General features: G+C 42.3%; 1 protein-coding gene across 1 annotated transcript in view; it reads left to right on the top strand.

Annotated features, from left to right (window-relative positions):
- RBBP8 (RB binding protein 8, endonuclease) overlaps positions 1-22,962 on the top strand; it is a 90,216-nt gene that overhangs the window by 10,408 nt on the left and 56,846 nt on the right. The window contains exon 2 of the mRNA XM_063451476.1: positions 10,624-10,828. Coding sequence (XP_063307546.1) covers positions 10,711-10,828 — 118 coding nt within the window. The 5' untranslated portion in view covers positions 10,624-10,710. The remainder of the gene's footprint in view (positions 1-10,623; positions 10,829-22,962) is intronic.

Genomic DNA, 22,962 nt, shown 5'->3' with positions numbered 1-22,962 from the left:
CTCCTAAATGGCACACACTATAATCTATATTTAAGTATCTACATCTCGATACATCTCCTTTACATTCGTATTGTGAATGCCAAATTAGGGTTTGGGAAATATGGTTACCTGTTCTCGTAGTCTTAATGCATACCTCACAGCTAGGAGTGTCGGTACCTCTACCTTCCTGAATATAAAAACACATATAAATAAACACTATCAAAAGCACATCTTTCGCCGTCATCCTCAGTCTTCGTCCGTGCGATGGCGCCTCAGCTTCCAGGATGTGAGGGGCTGCAGGGAATGGAGTTCTGCTCATCTTCACAGGTGTCCCTTCGAGACTTTCCTGGCTTATACACTATGTGATGGTAAGCGGACAGGCTTTATTATGGCCTTCTCACTCACACCTGTAACAATAAAATTTGTAATCCACAATAATTCCTCGTTACTCCGACTGAGTAGTGCGTTTTAACCGGATCTTGCAGGGATTCTCTGGATCTGCTGTAACTTGCCAAGAATCGACTGCTGCTGGTTTAACCCTGGAGTGATGTATCCACGGAGTCACTTCTGCTACTTTTATTGCTGTAGGGGTAGACAAAAGAACAACATAAGGACCTCTCCACTTGGGCCCTAACGGTACAGTATTCCACTCTTTAATCCACACTTGGTCTCCTGGATGGTAACTATGAACAGGGGGATAAATATTCACAGGTAATCTATCTTGTACCCATTTCTGTACCTCCTCCATAGTCTTACCCAACTCTACAACCTGCTGCCGGGTAATTCCTTCTCCCAACTGACTCAAGTCCCCCCTTAAGTTACCAAGTACGGGAGGTGGTCGCCCATACATGATTTCAAAAGGAGAGAGGCCCATCCTTCTGGTAGGGGTACTGCGGATTCGCAATAAAGCTATGGGTAAGAGAACGTTCCACTTAAGTTGGGTTTCCTGACACATTTTAGCCAACTGGTTCTTTATAGTTCTATTCATTCTCTCTACCTTACCAGAACTCTGGGGTCTATATGCAGTATGAAGCCTCCACTTTATACCAAGCATATGAGTCAGTTGTTGTAGGCACTGATGAACAAAAGCTGGACCATTGTCCGATCCTATAGAACAGGGTAGTCCATATCGGGGTATTATTTCTCGTAGCAGGAATCTTACAACTTCTCCTGCTTTCTCTGTACGAGTAGGACATGCTTCTACCCAGCCTGAATAGGTGCACACAATTACCAGCAGGTAACGATGTCCACCCGATTTAGGCATCACTGTAAAGTCTATTTGTAGATCGGACATGGGGAGTCCCCCCATAAACTGAACTCCTGGTGGCTTTACTGGTCCTTGTCTTGCATTATTCTTAGCACACGTTACACATCTGCGTACAATGGCCTGAGTCAAGTTGGACAATCTTGGTATGTAGAAATGTTTTCTAAGAGATTCTTCAGTACTGTCTCTCCCAGAATGTGTCCCGTTATGATAGTTTTGGACAATTTCTACTGCTAGTGATGCTGGTATAACTATTCTTCCATCTTCTAGCTGATACCACTTGTTCTCCAAATACTTTCCCGGTTCAGTCTTTAACCACTCCTCTTCTTGAGCTGTATAAACTGGAGTCCATTGGGACAGTGGAGTTGGTATAAGAGCAGCTATATGCCCTACATACTCCTGTCTTCCTGATTCAGCAGCACGCTTAGCTGCACTATCTGCCATCCGATTTCCCTTGGTTACATCACCATCTCCTCTCAGATGCGCTCGACAATGTATGATACCGACTTCTTTCGGCTCCCACACTGCTTCCAATAGTTGTAGGATTTCAGCTGCGTACTTGATTTCTTTGCCCTCTGAATTCAGTAGTCCTCTTTCTTTATACAAAGCTCCGTGGGCATGAGTGGTTAAAAACGCATACTTAGAGTCCGTATAGATATTTACTCTTAAACCTTCAGCCAATTGTAACGCTCGTGTTAGTGCTATTAATTCTGCCTTTTGTGCTGATGTTCCTTTCGCCAGTGGCCGAGCTTCTATCACCTTGTCTATTGTTGTCACTGCATATCCTGCATAGCGGATCCCTTCTTTCACATAACTACTGCCGTCGGTGTAATATTGAACATCGGGGTTCTGGATGGGAAAATCACGAAGATCTGGTCTACTTGAGAATACTTCATCCATTACTTCCAAACAATCATGTTGACTTTCAGTAGGTTGTGGCAAAAGGGTAGCTGGATTTAAGGTGTTTACAGTCTCTAAATGCACTCTTGGGTTTTCACACAACATTGCTTGATACTTGGTCATACGGCTGTTACTAAACCAATGATTTCCTTTGTAATCCAACAACGTCTGTACTGCATGTGGGACTCGTACATAAAGTTCTTGACCCAGAGTGAGTTTATCGGCTTCAGCTACTAGCAGGGCGGCTGCAGCTACGGCTCTTAGACAAGGTGGAAGTCCGCTGGCCACTGCATCCAGTTGCTTAGACATGTAGGCAACAGGTCTTTGCCATGATCCCAAGTACTGTGTCAATACTCCCACAGCCATTCTTCTTTGCTCGTGTACATATAAGTAGAATGGTCGTGTGTGATCAGGTAGACCTAATGCTGGGGCACTCATCAAAGCCTTCTTCACATCTTCAAATGCCGTTTGCTGTTCTTGGGTCCATAAGAAGGGGTCGTGCTCTGTACCTTTGATAGCTGCGTACAGAGGTTTTGCTAGTATCGCATAGCTGGGAATCCATATCCTACAGAAGCCTGCTGCCCCCAAGAATTCTCGCACTTGTCTTCTATTCTTGGGTATTGGTATTTGGCAGACAGCTTCTTTTCTCTCTGGCCCCATAATTCTTTGACCTTCAGAGATATGGAATCCTAGATACTTGACAGTTGGCAAACACAACTGAGCCTTCTTTCTAGACACCTTGTATCCTGCCTTCCAGAGAATGTGTAGTAGATCGTGCGTTGCTTGCTGACAGATTTCTTTTGTAACTGCTGCTATCAACAAGTCATCTACATATTGTAACAATACACACTCTCCTGGGATGGACTCGAAATCCAATAGATCTTGACTTAGGGCTGAACCAAATAGGGTAGGTGAATTTTTAAACCCTTGGGGCAGTCTTGTCCAAGTCATTTGGCGTTTTGAGCCCGTTACAGCGTTCTCCCATTGGAAAGCGAAAATACATTGACTTTCTGCGGCAATTCGGAGGCAAAAGAAGGCATCTTTGAGATCTAAGACTGTGAAGTAAGTAGCCCCGCCCGGAATTAAAGCAAGCAGGTTATATGGATTGGGTACAACTGGATGTATGCTAACAACCGCATCATTGACTGCTCTTAAGTCCTGCACAGGTCGATACTCATCTGTGCCGGGCTTTTGAACAGGCAGCAATGGGGTGTTCCAGGGGGAAGTACAGAATTTTAGGATACCATACCGTATGAACTTATCCAGGTAGGATTGTATGTTCTTCTTAGCCTTCTGCGGGATGTGATATTGTCTCAGGCTCACTGGATAAACCCCATGTTTAAGTTCAATTTTTATAGGTGGAATATTGCGGGCCAGTCCTGGTGGGTTGTTCTCTGCCCAAACTCCTGGTATGTTAAATAATGTCTCATCACTCCTAGGGTTTTGGCTAGTCAACACTGTATAAAGTCGCCACTCTTCTTCCTTTGGTACGGATAAAGTCATAATACCTGAAGGTCCATTAAACTTTAAAGATGTTGTTCCATCTGGTAGGAACGTAATCTGCGCTTGTAATTTGGATAGCATATCACGTCCCAGCAATTGGACTGGACATTCAGGCATATAAAGGAATTGGTGTTTTACTACGTGGCCTCCCAATGTACAGAGTCGACTTTTAAGAACCGGTTTTTCAGCACTTCTTCCAGTTGCTCCTATCACAGTAATAGTCCTTCCAGATGGAGGAGCAACTAGATTAGTCACCACTGAATGTTCAGCACCAGTGTCGATCATGAACGCACTCCTTTTCCCCCCTATTGATACATCGACCATAGGCTCCGCTCGACCAAGGGGGATGGAGCCCGGTCGGTATCAATAGTCCTCCATGACCGTGTCAGCCAATCCTACAAAGTCCCTACCTTCTCTATCGCGAGACCTTTGCGCTGCTGGAATATACCTGTCTTCCCTAACACTTCCTCTGTTCCCATTACTCCCTCTATAACCATTACTCCCTCCGGGACCTCCTCTACCTCTCGCTCTGCCTCTAAAGTTTCCGTAGCCTGCCCTGGGTAGGACCCTCTCGTACTGCTCTCTTTGCGGACATTCGTTCCTCCAATGCCCTTCTTCCTTGCAATACGCGCACTGATCCCTACTCAAAGGCTCCCTACTCCATCTATTATTGCCTCTATCTGGGCCCCGTTTATCTACGCCTGCGATCGCTACCGCTAGCATATCAGCCTTTTTTACGCATCTTGCGCTCCTCCTCTTTCTTGCTTTCTGTTTCCCTATTCATATAGACCTTATTAGCTACCTCCATTAGTTGGGAGATTGACATACCTGCAAACCCTTCTAACTTTTGTAGCTTGCGCTTAATATCTCCGTAAGCTTGGCTGACAAAGGCGGAGTTAACCATTCGGGAATTGTCTGCGTCTTCCGGATTAAAGGGGGTGTACAAGCGGTACGCCTCCAATAATCGGTCATAAAAGACACTGGGCGCTTCATCGCTTTTCTGGATCACCTCAACTGTCTTCGACATGTTAATGGCTTTCTTTCCTCCGGCTTTCATGCCAGCAATTATAGCGTCTCTATAGGCTCTGAGTTGAACCATATCAGCACCATTTACGTTCCAATCGGGATCAGTGTTGGGATAATGTGTTGCGGCCCATGCTGCTGGATTAGCTTGGTTCAAAGCACGGGCTCTATCTTCTAATGCTTTAATGGCTGCTTGATTTATTCTTGTCCTTTCCTCATTGTTAAATAAAGTCATTAGTAACTGCTGGCAATCAGCCCATGTCGGATTATGCGTCTGTACTATTGAGGTGAACAGATCAGTCATGGCTTGTGGTTTCTCAGTATACGAGGAATTATGGGTCTTCCAGTTTAAAAGGTCGGTAGTGGTGAAAGGGACATATACGAAGACAGGGTCAGCGTGTGCCATTTGACCTGCGGCATCGATATAAGCTGACCCGGGATTTAAGCGAAGAGGCATCTGATAGTGCTTTAATTGTTGGGCACCAGTCAACTGTCGGGTTTGGATGGGGCTACGTAGGGAAGCGTCAGTCATGGGTTCCGGTCGGGGAGAGATAGGGTATGGGGATGTGGGAGGTTGGTTTTGGGAAAAGGTAGTGAATAGAACACTTCGGGCCGAGCTAGATGAAGCTTGACCGGAAGTCTGAAGTGGCGCCAAATCAGGATATTCGTTTCTAATGGGGGTGGGTTCTGGTTCCGGAAGGGGAGATTTAGTACGAGGGGGGGTGGATCCTGTACTGGAGGAGGAAGCGGAAGTGGATGGGGGTAGTGAGGGAAGGGTTACAGGACTTCCTGTATTTGCGTCACTTCCTCTTACCGGAAAGTAAGGGGGCGGCAAAGGGATCTCGGACTCAGGGGGCGTGTCCAAAATGGGCCTAACACCAGCCCTAGTGGACGAACAAGTCCTAGCTACCATGAGGCGACACTGTTCCTCGTGGCATGTCCGGAGCCATTTTGGCGAGTCATTTACGGCCTGTCTCCAACAATCAATATAAGGAAACTGGCCGTAAAGTTCAGGCCTACCTGATACAGCCACGTGTAAGCGCTGTACCAGAGTTGGATCCAAACTGCCACGTGGCGGCCATGCCGCAACCAAAGTAGGCCACTCCCTAGTGCACAAAGTGACCAAACGTACAGGGGACATCTTAACCCCAAAATCACAAACTTTGAATCCCTTTTTAAAATTCTTAACCATACATCCTAAGGGATCCGGAATCGTTGACTGCGACGCACCCATATTTAACAGTGGAACGTCGTCGACAATGATTACTATACACGCGTACTATTCAACAGTCACACCCGTTTCCTCTGGCAACAGCACCACGTGGTACGGTTACCAAGTGAAACGTACACAATAACAATAAACACTCAGGGAATTCCCGTACACACACAGCTGCTACACCAGTCACTATATAATCAATATTATGCCCTTTGGCGTAACTACACAGTCACCCACGCTATAATTCTCTATATACGAATTACCCGTCTATAACACACCCCAGTAACATCGTCTTTTACAAATAGCGGTTACAGTACGGTTAGCATAGGTCAAAGCACAAGTTAAGGTCACAATACAATTATTAGTGGTTATGGTGTTAAACATGCAATGGACGACAATGATTAGTACTTATTATATAATGTCAGTAAATATACAGGGTTATGGTACCGTGCACTATAATACAGCAACACACTATTAACACTCTCGCTAGACGGCTGAGCTCGCGCTATCTAACAAGATATACACTTTACTAAAACAATCGTTAACACATTTACAATTCCCAACTAAACTATTGGCCAGTACCTTGAATGGACTACCTAAAACTATATACACCCGTTTTGGTTAGCCACACTGCCCAATCACCACATATACATAGCGAGCTAGAGATCCGAATTTACACAGGCGCCTCTTAGTCGCACTATACAACGAGCTAGAGATCCGAATTTACACAGGCGCCTCTTAGTCGTACTATCAAAAGTCTAGTGGGTTCCAAATTTACACGCCTTCCCACTTAGCCCAGATAGGATGAGAACTAGCGAACCGAATTTACACAGGCGCCGCTTAGTCTCCCGGTCCCTCCGACCTAGCGAACGTAATATACACCCTAGAACGCTAGTCTAGACAAGACACCGGTGTCCGGCTAGGGCTATCTTACACCAGGACCCCGCCTGACTAACCAAATCAAACGGTCTGACTAAAGAGCGTTCGATCGAGCGGTGCGCCTTCGCTCCTTCCCTCCGACAGAGGGGGCAGATACAGATTCAAAAACCCCTTTGGGCCTACCGCACAATCGGTATACCCCTAGCGGGTCCTGCCGTCTAAAACAGCAGTTATCTTACCTCCTCGTTCCTGAACCTGAGTTCACACTCATCGACGGGGACACCCCAGCACTTCTTACGTAGAGGCCGATGATCTCCTGGACAACAGACCAGTGGCGCCGAGACGAAGGGAGGTCCACGCAGAAGTTCAGGGGTGCAGCCGTAGAGAACGTGGGCAAAGATAGACCGTCTCACGCCTCTGCCTCTCAGCTACCGTTGAACGATGAGCTTCCCGGCCAATGCACCAAATGATACCGGAGAAACTGACGGAAGCCAAGCACAGAGAGATGGACACAGGTTTCTTCAGGAAGGAAGAGATTCTTTATTGGATCACCGATCGGGACTCAGAGGGACTAGCGTCACCAAAATACAGCAAAGTCTGAGTACTGAATACATAGAGTACATTCCTTATATAGCACTGTAGCTCCTCCCACAATTAACTACACCCACACATACCCTTAACCTATTTAATGAATAGAGTCTAAACTCATCCATCCGGTCTAACCACGTGGCTCATCTGATACAAAGGAGAGGGACGCGTAATTCCAGTTCTTACATTCCTGCACCTGGTCAGTACAGTGATGACAGTATCTTAGCTACGTGTAATTAACCAACTGATACTACAAACACATATACATACATATGCCTTGTGGCAATCTTAGCCTGCTAAACTTGTATTTTACTGGAATTACATCACAGTATTATTTTCTTTTAAGTTACCATCATGTGCCCTCTCTCTTAAATAAAAAACCTACTGCATTAAAACACTATACCTACAGCAATACCTCCACACTGTGCTTTAAAATGAAGGCCATAAAGCGGCATTGTCACAAACTATGTTATAGGTGTTATTTCTCCCTCCATATTACAGGGAACCTGGGTCAACTGTATCAAAATCAGTCCCTTGACTTTCAGGACAGCATTTAAGGTTGCAACCCTGATCAGCCCCACTTGCCATCAATGCCCCTGAGCACCTGACTAGCATTGCTCGAATACAAAGAATTAGTCTATTGAATGCATTTATGAGTAATGTGCGAGTCGCGCCAGAAAATCCAGGAATAATCAAATTTTGTTTGCTTGCCGGATCGCCAGTTTATGTATCCTTTTTTTCCCACACTTTTACTGCCTAGGTGTGTACATTTACTCATATTCATATCAACAAGTTGTTCCAGTCTGTCCAGTAATGCTCAGAGATTGTGCGACAAAGAAATTAATACATGAATGGATGGTGTGAATTTTTTTGAAAATTCACATGACTGTATTGAGAAGAGTCAGGTTCTTCTCTGTTTGTTTTAGGCTTTGTTTGTTGTCTGCAACTTCCTTGGGGTGCAGAGAACAGAAAGGTTAGTGGTTTATGGAACGCACAATGGGATTTATTAATTTAGGTATGTGAGGAATGTTTCATAATAAGGTTTGAGAGATCTCTCTTATAACCAAACAAAAACACACTTTAAAGTGTTGGGAAATTAAATCTGAGGACAGAATTACAGGAAACACATTATTAGAGACAGCTATAAAGCCTTATGTGTTAACCCTTTGAAGGCTGGCTGGAAATAAACATTATACTTTCGACTGAGTTGCTTAAAAACACAGAAATCGCCAAAAAAATAAATTCTCTTTGAAATTAGAACAATTCAAACCTTAGTGAATAACACCTCTATAGCCCTGGATACTTGGTCACTTGGCAAAGCAGAAGTAAAAGAATTGTCTGTACCAGAAAAGGAAACCTGAATTAAGGTTTTAGTATTGCTGCTCAAAAATACCAAGGGGAGAGAGATCACTTGTAAATCAGTGTAAAACATATTTATGACTGTGAATTGCTTTTAAAAACACATCAAATTTAAATAAACTTGAATACACTTTTAACAAGATTTTATCAAATTATTAAAATATAAAAACAATTAGGTATCAAAAATATACCAATAAATTTAAAAAAATAGCAAAATATTTTTTTAAAAAATATGAAATCACTTGAAAGCTTATTCAATGATGTTTAAATTGAGGTCACTGTATATAACAAAAAATTTTCAAATCTCAACTAAAATATTGGTTGATTTAACAACACATTTAAGAAAATTAAATCTGAATGTGAACATGAGGCTAAAATAGTTTATTTAGAAACATGAACTTTGCTCTAGTCACAGCTTTTCTGTTCCACCCTCCATTTTGCCATTATTATTATTATTAATAATAATTAATTCTGTGTTTAGCAAGTAAGCAGACAAAGTCTGCAATTACATTTCGTCTGAACAATAAATGTATTAAACATCACAAAATAGCAAAGAAGACCATTCAGAAAATGTGTGATTTTGTTGTTTTTTTTTTGTCACATCCTATCACATGAATTACTAACATGTTATATACCAGCTTTGGGGGGCGGGAGAACAGAATAAAGCTAGTAGTGATAAACTAGTCAAAGCAGGGTCCCTGCATGCTGCGGCTGTTAGTGTGCATAATAATAATAATAATAATAATAATGAGGAGCATGCTGTGTACAGCCCAGTGTGTGTCCCCCAGCAGCACTATTACAGAGAGCACATGGAAGGGAAGTGTTTGTCGGCTCACACTTCCTGTTAGTTTGTATTTCCCGCCCAGCAGCCGGGGAGTGAATCAGTGAGCCGGCAGCCGGCCAGACAGCTGGGTGCAGGGGGACATGCTGTATGTATTTTGGGCTGTGGGGCCATTGAGGGAGACGGGGGTGCTCTGTATCGTGATATAAATGAGTGCCGAGTGGATCCTCAGTGCTTGTTACTAAGGAGGAGTTACTGACTTCGGTTAGTATAGCCCAGCAAAGCATGCTGGTACTTGTAGTCCGCAGGGGGTGGAGTGCCAGAGCCCTGCGTTATAATACAGGGGACGAGTCATTGAATTTACACTGTGCTGGGACAGCTTCAATGGGAGCTTTAATGGCACGTTCCCCGGATTATTATTATTATACTTTATTTGTATAGGATTGTACAGTACTGGGTGCTAGCTTCCTCTTTCATGTCCTTTATAAAAGAGTCATTGCCACAACTATTGGATTTAATTAATCCCACTTAATGAGCTGCTAACCATTTAATTTTCTCTTTCTATGGGTTTATATAGAAGCCTTGCTGCTGTGTGCTTTAGACACTTTTTAAACTTACATTGTTTTACATGGTATGGATAGGTTTGGGTTATGTATAAGAAGTGATAGGTTTGCTTTCGTTTTTGTGGATATGCTCTATTTTGTTTTGTATAAACCCATTATTCCACTACACAATAATCAATTTTTCTGCCAATTTTTATTTTTTTTGCTCCTTTTTTTCCTGATGAGTTTATTCACAATGTAAATATTCCGTTCAACATTCCAACATCTCTTGTGCCATTATCGGATTGATGAAATAGGGCCCAGTGCCGTAATCTAAACACTTGTGTTTAGTAGATTACAGTCCTGACATAGAGGACAATAAAAAAAGGACACTAAGTAGCAGAACCACGAGAACTGCAACCTCAGCAATACAAACACTGGATTTTCTAAGAAAAGGCAGTGTTTATATTGCTATCTAGGGACACTTCTAGTGTCTGTCACTCATGCAGCCACTATATGCCTTTCCTGGTTAAATGATTACTAGCTCGTTCTATAGTCTGTATAATTAATATGCTATTTGTCATTCCAGGTTTCAACCATTTCCATCAAGGAATCCATCGCTATGTGATTTGAGAATTACAAACCCACTCAGCAAGTGATTCGTGGTTCCTTCAGGATGAACATCTCAAGTGGTAGCTGTTCTAGTCCAAGTTCAACTGAAAGTCTTCCTCCTGGGGATCTTTTCAAGGACCTGTGGTCCAAATTGAAGGAATGTCATGATAAGGAACTGCAAGGTATTGTGCCTTTACATGAACCAAGTGACAGATTCCACATTTTTTTTTAATGTTTTAGAGATATATTGTTTTGAAAGGACGTGGACCGGTCTCATGAGGGTATTTGAAGTCCTTAACCCCTCCCCCCCCCCCCCCCCCCCCCATTTTATCTCATTATAAAATATGCATGAGTATAAAACAAATGTTGGGGGGTAGGGGTAGAACCCTCTTGACTTTACAGAGAAGGGCATGCCACTTGAATACATAGAACTCTATGAAACTGCCTTTAAAATGAGGTTGGTACTTGGTTGGTGTGGAGTATTTGCTCCTGTTTTAATTAGTTGAGCTTATTGCTACAGTTATTTAACCCCTTAAGGACATGTGACATGTCATGATTCCCTTTTATTCCAGAAGTTTGATCCTTAAGGGGTTAAAAGAAGAAAAAACAAAAACAAACCTGTAACAAAACTATAACTTCCATGTGGTAATCCGTGCAATGAGTGCTTGGATGTCCAACCAAAATGGTTTTAGTTTGGCACACTCCCACAAGGCATGTAGTACGTATCTCTTGTACGAGTTTCATCTCTAACATCTATCCGAGGAAGCTGGAAATATATGGGCTGCCGCTAGGCGGTGGGTGTCGGGTACCCGTGATACCACAGTGTTAGAAACCTTTAAGTTCCCATCATGGCTGTCACAGTTATTAAATACTTTGTAATAATTCATGCTGGGTAAAAAAATAAGCAATGACTGCACCCAAACTATGAGCGATCATACCAAAGAGTGTGTGTGTGTGTGTGTGTGTGTGTGTGTGTGTGTATATATATATATATATATTTTTATTTTTTTTTATTTTTTTTTATTTATTATAAAGGAACACAAACATGTATTCCTGACTCTATAGTGTTGAAACCACCATTTAGGTGGCTTGGTCCTCTATCCGTCCCCTTGGTGACATATTATCCGGATTTACGATTCTTTTTTTTTAGCCAATCTAATGCTTTTCCCATAGTAAAAGCATTTGATTGGCTGAATTTGGCAGGGTGGGGGTGAGACCAAACGCTGTTCAGTTGTATCTCTATGAGGAAAACTTTGCGTGGAGACGCTAAACGGCAGTGCTGCCTACTGTGCAGCACTGCCCTAGGAAGCACCTCTAGTAGCCATCTGAGGAGGGGCCACTACAGGTGTCCTTAGGGGGCAACGTAAACACTGCCTTTTCTCATGAAAATGCCAGAAGGGAATGATTAACATTAAGGGGAAACTTCAGTGCCAGGAAAACAATCCCCTCTCCCTCCCACCCCCCAGTACCTGGTTGCTGAAGGGGTGAAAACCCCTTCAGTAACTTACCAGAGGCAGCGACATGTCCCATGTCGCTGCTTCTTCCGCCGCTCCTCCTCCGTATTACGCCTGCGCATTAGAGCTCCCCATAGGAAAGCATTGAAAATGCTTTCCTAAGGGGAATTGAGCGACGCTGGAGGTCCTCACACAGCGTGAGGACGTCCAGCGATGCTCTAGCACAGGTTTTCTGTTATCCTGGGTACCAGCAGTCCTGGTGTCAACATTACTACAGCACACTGTAGTGGTTAATGAGGTTGGATTGGTTTTTAACCCCTTAACGGCGTTCCATGTCGTCCCAATTTTGATGTTCTTAAAAGCCGTTGCGGCAGCATAGACCGCTGCAACGGCTTTGAGCCCCACCACCCAAGGTGTATCGCCCCTGCCGCAATTCGCTTCTGGAGGACTGCCTGACAGCCCAGGCAGTCTCCCAACAGCAAATTGGGCTTCCCAGGCCAGAGGTGGCTTAGGATCTGCCAGCAGGGGGACTGCCTGGGCTGTCACACCTTAAGAAAAGAGGGAGAAGAGCAATACATCAGGTGCTAAGTTCACACCATAATGCAACCTTCATACCTCTTCTGTTTGTGGATTTGTCTACCTCTACAAGGCTCTAAAGGTCTCAAAGAAGTGTCCAAAACATTTGCACCCCCCTCCTCCAGCAGCAGCCACGGACTCGACTTCAGCCTCTGACCCGGCTTGCTCACCACTTCATTTGGGGCTCCAACTGCCCACAGGGCCTCCTACTCTGTTCCCATTTTCTGTAACTGGCTTCCTGGCGCGTGACGCAGCACACTCACGTATGTACACGTGGGAACCTGTTCACCACGTTCGGGCCTAACAAATGCGGGGATTGGCTACCTCTGTTTTGCATAATCATGCCGTTCGTCTAACTCTGTTCGTTTGCATTCCATTAGATTCATCCATTCGTTAAAATGGTCATTCATTTAATCCTTTCGTTTTAAATCAATTTGTATGAATCCATTTCGTTTATATCCTTTAGTTAAAAGTATTCGTCTAAAACCTTTCATATAATTCCATTTATGTAATTCCTTTCATTTAAATTCCATTAGTTTAAATCCATTTTGTTTAAAACTATTCGTTAATATATTTCATTTAAATCACAGTTAAAATTGTTCTTCTGTCTCTTACACTTTGCACTTTTCGTGCATTCGGTCAATTAAGCTGCACGGTTGCACACTATATCATTCGTACGTTGGCTATATCATATGCCCATTAAAACTCTAGAATACCTAAAGTCTACCACTATAGTTTGTTTCTGCTATTTGTTTGGAATTTTGCATATTGTCACAATTTACGTTGGGTAATTCACAAATTTGTACAGTTTAACTGTTCGGTCTACGCAGATTTTACTTAAAATATCACAGACACTTCAGTTGTTCTTGCACATATTTGTAGGTTAGTTCCCTGGATCTTTATGAGCCAGGCACATTACTTTCTCCACTATCCCCTGCTACACGGTTATTTAATTGGTACACCAGCCTGCCCGGGTTACTTACATAATAAACTCCATCCGCACGGTAATAATGTTGCTCTCAAATTGTCTGGATTTTGCCTCACAGGATACTATTTTAAATAAGTCTGTCAACATATCCAACGCCTGTTAGCTTAAAAACACATACTAGTCTGTATATACGGTATTGCTAGCCCAGGCTGGAAGCAGATAGCACAACAGGAGATTTGTAAGATATCGTATAGAAGTTCCTGAATGTGGGATGTAATAAGACAAGCCCCTTAACTGAGCATTAACATGTAAATGTAAAAGGCAGTACGAGGCCTTGATGTACCGGTTTGACTATGAGCGTAAGGAAATGGAAATACCTGATAGAGAGAGAGAGAGAGAGAGAGAGAGAGAGAGAGAGATCTCTATTTAAATTTTACATTTATATGTTACTACTTATTACACATATCCTCAATTTTTCTGTCAGGTGCACATAAGAGACTCCTATCCCCTAAGAGTTCTCTCTTAGGCTCAGTTAAGGGTATTCATTAGGATATAACCATTACTCCACTTATCATTAGTTAATAATTGATCCTCTTTCAAAATAGGCATTTTTAAACCTGCATCATCACCATCAACTCGCCCCTACTTCTTCTTCACGGACACCCACTTCAAAATTCATAACCCACGTTGGAACACTACTGCTAAGATTGGGACATAACCCGGCTGCTTTTTCCGGTCATTCCTTCAGAATTGGGGCAGACTCCTCAGCCTCCAGCACGGACATACCAGTCCATATCATCAAAAGACTGGGCAAATAGAAATCCTCTTTTTACAGCAATTATATTCCACATCCTGAGAGAGAAATCAGGTTATGTCCATGTTTTTTAAATATTCTGTTGCTAAAAAAAAATACCATTAAATAACAAATGTGTTGTGAAAATTTTAAAGCTTGTTGAACCAGTTTAAGGAAGGAAAAAGACAACGCACCTATAAACCAGTTTTATGTTCTTTGCAGCAAATTTTATTTTAGTTATATTTTAAATGCTGTATAACATGTTTACCATAATTACAGTCTATGGTCAGGAATTTATTGGCATGTGTGTAGGTAGTGGGTACCGTGTAGTGCGACACCATTCCAACCACCCTCTTTACAATAAAAACCTTAGACTTACTTGTGGTCTAAAATGAGCCACAGCTTTATTTACACGTGAACAAATATCATTAACCATAACTTAACATATTAACATAATATATTTAACTTGTCCTTGCCAATTCGTCCCACCGATAATCCCAAATCCTCCTGGGGCCTGTCCTCCCCCCCTCGTCCTAACCACCAACTGGCCCCCAACTTGGCCTTACCATTCCACAATGCCAACCACTAGCCGGCCTTTGGCTCAGTGGGCACGTCTCTTTATCAAAACCATGTACCAGAGGTTAGGGGAGGGATCAGCCCCAAACTTCCTTCTTCCCTATGTGCTCCTGATCCAATCCCGATTGGCAAGGATCTTACCCGCCACTAGCCCTTTATGCCTAAATCAGTGGGAGCGACCCCACCAGCGCCATGTCCTGCTCCAGAGCATTTTGCAGTGTGAGGTTGAACAGCAGGTGATGACATTCCTGGTGCACTGGGAGGATGCACCAAATCACTCTGAAAACTGTGTCAACATATATGTGGCAATAACACAGCCAGACACAATAACAAATCATACAATATTAAGGGATCATATTCGTGCACATCTGCGAATGTGGTGTACATGATACAGTGTGTGACAAAGGTTGCTACGTTGGAGAAACTGGTCTTAAGCTGCATCTCAGAATGAATTGACACAGACACTCACTCGAGAACCACAAAGAAAACTGATCTTGTACCCCTGTTGGTCATCACGTCACCCAGACTGGTCACTCCATCCAAAACCTCAGGATTAAAGTTCTTAAAAGGAATTATAAAAGACTCTCATGAATGAGACATTTGAGATGAAAATGATCACACATTTCAACACCAGAAATGAAGGACTTTATGTAGACTCTGGCTTTCTACCAAAACTTTTTATAAACACACATCGTAATGTCTTCTATAGTTCTTTTTCAATATTCTTGCTTCATCTTTATTAGATCAGTTGATATACATACATACATACATACATACATACATACATACATACATACATACATACATACATATATGCATGGGCGTAGGAACCAGGGGGGATGGGGGGGGGGCATCCCCCCCCAGCAAATCATGCGGTGGAGACAGGTTATGGGGAAATCCCCCCCCGCCGGCCCCCCTCATGCTGCAGCCGCCCGAGCGCTCTGTAGAGAGCCTCAGGCGGCTGCAGCTTTGCCCGGGCTGGTGCATCCATTAGGGCGCACCGCCCAGGCGCAGCATGAGGAGAGGGGCTGAACGGAGGTAAGCGCTCCCTCTTGTCACTCCCTCACTGTAGCGTGGCCAAGCCCTGTATGGTCCGCGGGTACAGGGAGCATCTGTCTCCTGTACCCGGCCAGACTAACAGGAAGTGCACACTGAGTGTGCACTTCCTTTTAGTCCGGCCGGGTACAGGAAACCAAAGCTCCCTGTACCCGCGGACTATACGGGACTCTGCCACGCTACAACAGAGGTAGGGGAGGGGGGAGGAAGAGAGTATGGAGGCAGGGGGGTAGAATAAAGAGTGACGAGGGAGGGGGGAGAAAAAAAGAGTGACGAGGGAGGGGAGAAAAAGAGTGACGAGGGAGGGGGGGGAGAAAAAGAGTGACGAGGGAGGGGGGGGAGAAAAAGAGAGTGGCGAGGGAGGGGGGGGAGAAAAAGAGAGTGGCGAGGGAGGGGGGGGAGAAAAAGAGAGTGGCGAGGGAGGGGGGGGAGAAAAAGAGAGTGGCGAGGGAGGGGGGGGAGAAAAAGAGAGTGGCGAGGGAGGGGGGGGAGAAAAAGAGAGTGGCGAGGGAGGGGGGGGAGAAAAAGAGAGTGGCGAGGGAGGTGGTTTCTAATATGCATGGAAGAGGTAGGTGGGGTTCTTTTGTGCATGGTAGGGGTGGTTCTAATCTTCATGGGAAGGGTAGGGGTGGTTCTAATCAGGAGGATCCCGGCACTGTATCCGGGTAAGTAAAACCCCTTCCCTGTAGTGACCCTTTAATGTTATTATTTAATCATTTATATAGCGACTGCAAATTCCGTAGCGCTTTACAATGGGATAAACAACTCCTAGTTTACGGAATAAGAATATACCCGGCTAGTAAAAATGCTATCCCCCCCCCCCCCCCGATTTTTTTTGGGTTCCTACGCCCATGCAAATATGCAACTATATACTTGCATGCCCTGCTCTGCTGTTTTCTTGTTTGCTTTTTTCTTTTTAACTAGCTTATTGACTCTCCTCTGTTTATTTACTTTTTTCTGGCTATTCTCAGCCAACCTGCACCTTTCACATCTTCTGCTATTTATGACACCCAACTCATCACCCTCCCTCCCCTTCTCTAACATCAGTTGTTTTAAGTGTTAAACTCTATCAGATTGATCATTATTGCTGTAGAACTGAGGAAGAGAGGAAAACTCTCAAAGCTTGTCTTTTAAATATTATGTTAGTCTAATTAAAAAAATAAAGGTATCATTGCATACTAATACCTATGGCATTTTGGCATCATATATAGATCTATCTAACCCAAGCTAAAATATATATATCTATCTCAATCAAAAATCTGCACACCAGTCAAGCCATAAGAATTGCTTTTCCCACAGAAATCCCCAAACTGCAGCGATGTTGCAACCGCAAAGGATTCGGGGTGGGCATATGCAAATTAGTTTAACAAAGAATCACATTTTTGCCTCATTCCATTTTAAACATGGATTCCTTTTAATCTGTGTTTGCAGTATACCACTGCTTGGAACACAATTTAGGAAAAGATGCAAAACCAGTGAACCACTCATGGACAGCTGTTTCATTGTTAATGCAACTCATCAGCATGAGGTTGGTTACTGGTTTGCTTATTAAGGCTTGGTAGTGCTTGAGAAGCAAAATCCAAATAGGTTATGGTGGGGAAAAAAATTGTGATTGAAAACCCCTTCCACCTGAATATATATTGTAACAGTTTAAGGCCAGTTTCTCCAATGTAGCAACCTTTGTATCATGTACACCATATGTGTATATATGTATGTATGTGTATATAATATATAATCTCAAGAGGCAGCTGCCCTGGTGCTGCAGGTGCAAAGAGAATGGCGTTCCTGCTCTGGAAAAAGTGCAGGAACTCCGCTCTCATGTGTTCCTGCAGGACTCGAGCCCTGTGTGTATTAAATAAAAATGTGCACACCAGTCAAGCCAAACCAGACTTGCTTTTCCCACAGAAATCACAAATTTGCAGTGATAACCTTTTTTGGATTTTGCTTCCCAAGCGCTACCAAGCCTCAATAGCAAACCAGTAACCCACCTCATGCTGATGATTTGCTAAGTTGTGTTTCAAAGCTGTTGTATACAGCAAACACAGACTCAAAGGAATCCATGTTTAAAATTTAATGATGCAAAAATGTGATTCTTTGTTAAACTATTTTGCATATACCCACCCAGAGTCCTTTGCAGTAATAACATCACTGCAAATTTGTGATTTCTGTGGGAAGAGAGTCTAATGGCTTGACTGGTTTGCAGATTTCTGTTTAACATTGTATTAACTATCCACAGACTTCAGGTGGAGGGGGTTTTCAATCATTTTTTTTTTTCCCCGCAACATAACCTTTTTGGATATATATATATATATATATATATATATATATATATATATATATATATATATATATATATATATATATATATATATATATATATATTATACACTAAACAGCGATTTCAAGTCTTTTTTTGTGTTTCTTTTTAAACACATCACCTGCCACAACGTCAATGTACCCCATTCTTGGCAGGTCCTACTCTAGCACCTAATGCCTGCTCTTATGAGATTAATCCACTCACTTGGGAAATTCTTCCTCCTGGGACTCTCTGCAGGTCAAGGCTAAATAGGATCTCGGAATGAGGCACCTCTGACAGGGAGGGGTGCAAAACCAAGGAGTTTGCCTGGACTCCCAAATATATAAATAAATGAAACCAAGGATGGCTAGGGCTTCTCTCGCCTGAACAATGCATATATTATAGGGTGTTGCTGGGGCGAATTTAGACAACATACAAAATACACAATCCAGCGAACTCGCTCTCATAAGAGCAGGCATTAGGCAGCTAGAGTAGGACCTGCCAAGAATGGGGTACTTTGACGTTGTGGCAGGCTTATGCAACGTATGATCATATATTATTGGGGTGGGGGGTGCGCGGGGGCTGTTCTGATGTGCAGCTAAACATTTCATTAGACAGACTTGTAAAACAAATTCAGAGCTCCTCATCTAATGCACATTCGATGCCCTACTGAGTTGTCAGATTGGTTTTTAAAAGTTCAATACTCACATTGACATTTTTTCCCCTCCTGTAAAAACATTGTGATTATTGTTTAAAAAAAAAAAAAAAAGTTTCAGTGATTTTTCACTACAATGTTACAAATGGATAAGTTGTTCCTAGCAGTATGTTACTGAATTTTGAAGGTTGAAAATTCAGATTAAGTCAGAACATGTCCGCTATAGATTTGCAAAGGCAAAACACAGAACATAATTTTTTTTTGTTCAATGTCTCGATTTTTATTGACATTTTCATAGAAAGAAAAAAACTCAAAAGGGGATACAGAAAGTAAAAGGGGAGGGGGTATGCATACTGTAGATACAAACACAGAACATAATTTAATGAGCTTTCCTATGGGTTTTGACAAAGACACTATGTGAAGATGTATGGCTCTTAAAGAATACAATTTATGGCAAATCCAAAAGGGTTTTTATGCTATCAATGGAACAAGTAATTTATGTTTTATCTATGCCGGTTATTAAAAATAAAATAAATATTGGTGACAAAGAATATTTTTCATGCTGATGGTCCCATGTGAATGTTTATATAGAAGTTCATGAGAGGCTCTGGTGGATCGGTATGTAAGCCTTCACAAATTAGTATTAAAGTATTTTTCCAGTGTTTTTTTTTTTGTTTTTGTTTTTTCCCCAAGACGCCTTTGTTTTGATACTCTTTGTATATATACTTAATACAATAAGTTATTGAAATGGAGGAGATAAAAATTGCAATTTTTTTTCTTGCAATGATTTCAACACTGTTTTATTTCAAGAACAAAATAGGTTAATTTACTTGTCCTCATGGTTTTAAATATCTATGATTCTTATATATGAAAATAAGTCAGTAGTACAAGGAGTGAATGAACCTTTTAATACTAAAAAAGTTAAAGTTCATTATGAAAGTTTAAAATTGCTACACAAAAGTAAAAAAAAAAAAAAAAAATAGATATCCCAGGATATTTACAATGTGGCATTTGTTTGGGGTGTGTGTGTTTGTGTTCCCCTCAAACATATATGTGCAAACGTTATTTTCACTATTACTACAGTATGCTTAATGTGGGCTATTGCAGAAAATGAAAAATCGCAATGGTATTGATTTGATACGGTCAAATTAGATAGATGACCTTTTTGGAATTCAGACTTGCAGTTGCGAGAGATTGATATACTGGGCCTGTCACACATTTGGGTTTTCTTTAGCTCCAAGCAGTTTACCAGGATTGGGCCCTTCAGGGGGCACCCAGATATTGGCCGATCATAATGGTCAATTAATGGCTGTTGGTACCTTGTGTATCATTCATCCCTGAGGGGTTGATGTTTTACACCTCATATTTTCAGGGATTCTGCAGTGACCGTGACAAAAGAAGTATTCTTAGTCACTATAATAAAATAAATGGACACTTTGGAAAACTGTCACTCAAAATTGAATTCATCACTCCTAATATTCCAGTCACTAATAGGCGTGAACAGGAAGGCTCCTGTTCCTACCTGCATGGATGTGCAGCCTCATTCCTTCTCATGGGTGTGGAGCAGCATTGTACATGTACTTTATCTTTGAGAGACCCTGTGCTATCTTTATATAAAATGATTTAGCAAAATTTGTAAAAGTTCCTATGCTTGCTTACGTTATTTTGTAAAGTAGTCTACAATTAAGCTAGCCAAACTTTAATATTTTCTAGGGCTTGTGAAAGACCAGACGCTATTTAAATATTGTTACTACAGAGTATTTTCTTTATGGAATTCTGGAGCAACCTTTCCTAGTTCTACTGTATTCTAAATTCTCTAAATGTCAGTGTGCATTGTATTGCATTGCTTCTCGCTACAGTTAGTTCATGTAAGTAAACGAGTGCTCAACACATGTTCTGTGGGCCAATTGTGGCCCACCAGACCCGTTTGTGTAGTCTGTAAAAAGCTTTTCAGATAAAACAAGAACATGATGTTCCAACTTCAAGACCAGATTTTTTTTTTTTTCCCAAAGCATGCACAGATTGCAGTCTGCAATTTGTGGCTACAATATCTCCACTCAAGGCCAAGTTCCAAAAAGTTTTCCACACTATAGAAAGGACAGTGAACGAGGTAACGAACTCTTGCTCTGTGAAAGTCCTCCTAATGAAAATCATTGACCTTAAATGTGGAAATCAAAATTAATGTAGACTCTCCTAGAATTTTACCAAAAGTATGTAGAAAAGGGGAATATTGTCAATATTATGTGTGTGTGTGTGGCAAGAAAATGCCTCCCCTCGTAAGCAGGTACTTATATATTTTTCAGAATGATGCACTCAAAGTCAAAATTGAGGACAAAAAAAGATACTGATTGTCATCTGGAGCACTGCCTCTGATTAGCTGCATCAAAAATAATTCTGAATATTTCTGGTTAAAAATAATTAAACCACAGTCCATGTTCTCGCTAATTAAAGGGATTCTACAAAGCAGTTTTCCTGGCACTATAGAGTCCTACAGTGACCCTCTCCTGCTGCGCTGAGTCCTTAGCGTGAGGACGTCCAGCGTCAAATACTGGATCAAAAGTCAGTTGCAATTCAGGAAGTCTAGTGACTGTCTGGTAGACAGCTGTAGCAGACTCTCTTCCCTTGTGTTCAGTTGTCCGTACCCCCTTGTTCGTCTCCCAAATGACTGGTGTGTGTGGTCCCCTTGTTATGCTCCAGCGAACACTGACCTCCGCTGGCTGTTGACCACAAATTAATAACTTGACACCTTCGCTTGAGTGCTTTCCAATGGTGACTCTCGAACACAGGCAGCAGTACATGGTCGTCGTACGCCTGGAAGTGGTTTCAGCCATGTGAGTCTGCAAACCCCGGTGCAACTTCCCGACCATCTAGACGAACAACGTTTGGGAGATGCGATCTACCGACTAGGGGGAGCATTCGTTGGTGTCCGCACTGGAACCTCCGAAAGCCGGTCAAAACTTTATTTGTACAGAACTTTCGTTCTACTGAACCAACCTGAGCGCTTCTTGGATATGTTGTGTGCTCCGGTTGGGGCTATTCTTGAATACGATTTTTGTGGGGTTCCTGTATTCGTTTCGTGTATTTTTGGGGTATTTTAAAAATGGACATTTCTGTATTTGAGAGATAATTTAGTTATCCTAATTTGAGCTCCATTATCTCTCAAACACAAATGCTCTTGGGAAGAAACCCCTCTGTTCTTGATGTGAAAACCCCATGGTATGGGCCAGCGCATAAAAGCCGTGTGTGGCAGAATAAACTTGAGTTGTACTCCCAGAACACTGTGTCGTCTAGTTACTGTGAAGGAGGTGGGCTATTTACTTGGCAATTTCTTGGTCCTGATTTCTACTATTGGCGATCCAGCGGAGGAAAGTCCTGGGCAGGACTAGGGCTCCGCTACAACAGCTACTAGAGGTGGAGTTAACCCTCAAACTGCAATAATTACCACTGTAAGGTTAAGGGAAATTGAACATTGCACCCAGACCATTTAAATAAACTGAAGTGGTCTGGGCGCTTAGTGTCCCTTTAACGCTATCATTCCTTTCATTGCTGTGGTATAGCCCGTGAAATGTACTACATTTGAAGCAAAAATGTTGATTACTGATTGATAAATCAGTTGGAATATTTTATGATTATCCCATACTAAAAAAATAACAATTTAGTATAGGCTTGCACGCTTTCAAATGAAGCAGTGTGACTGGCCCACCCTAAAATACATTCCAGAAGCCAACCAGTTAGGTTTCAAGTAGTGTATTATTATTATTATTATTATTATTGCAATTTATATAGCGCCAACAGATTCCGTAGCGCTTTACAATATTATGAGAAGGGATTTAACTATAGATAGGACAATTACAAATAAACTTACAGGAACAATAGGTTGAAGAGGACCCTGCTCGATCGAGCTTACATTCTATAGGAGGTGGGTGTAAAACACATTAGGACAGGAATAAACTATAACTGACCATTCAACATGGTGATTTAG

The sequence above is a fragment of the Pelobates fuscus genome, chromosome 4 (genome assembly GCF_036172605.1).
Source record: "Pelobates fuscus isolate aPelFus1 chromosome 4, aPelFus1.pri, whole genome shotgun sequence".
Classification (NCBI taxonomy): domain Eukaryota; kingdom Metazoa; phylum Chordata; class Amphibia; order Anura; family Pelobatidae; genus Pelobates; species Pelobates fuscus.
This window is presented reverse-complemented; position numbering and strand designations above follow the sequence as displayed.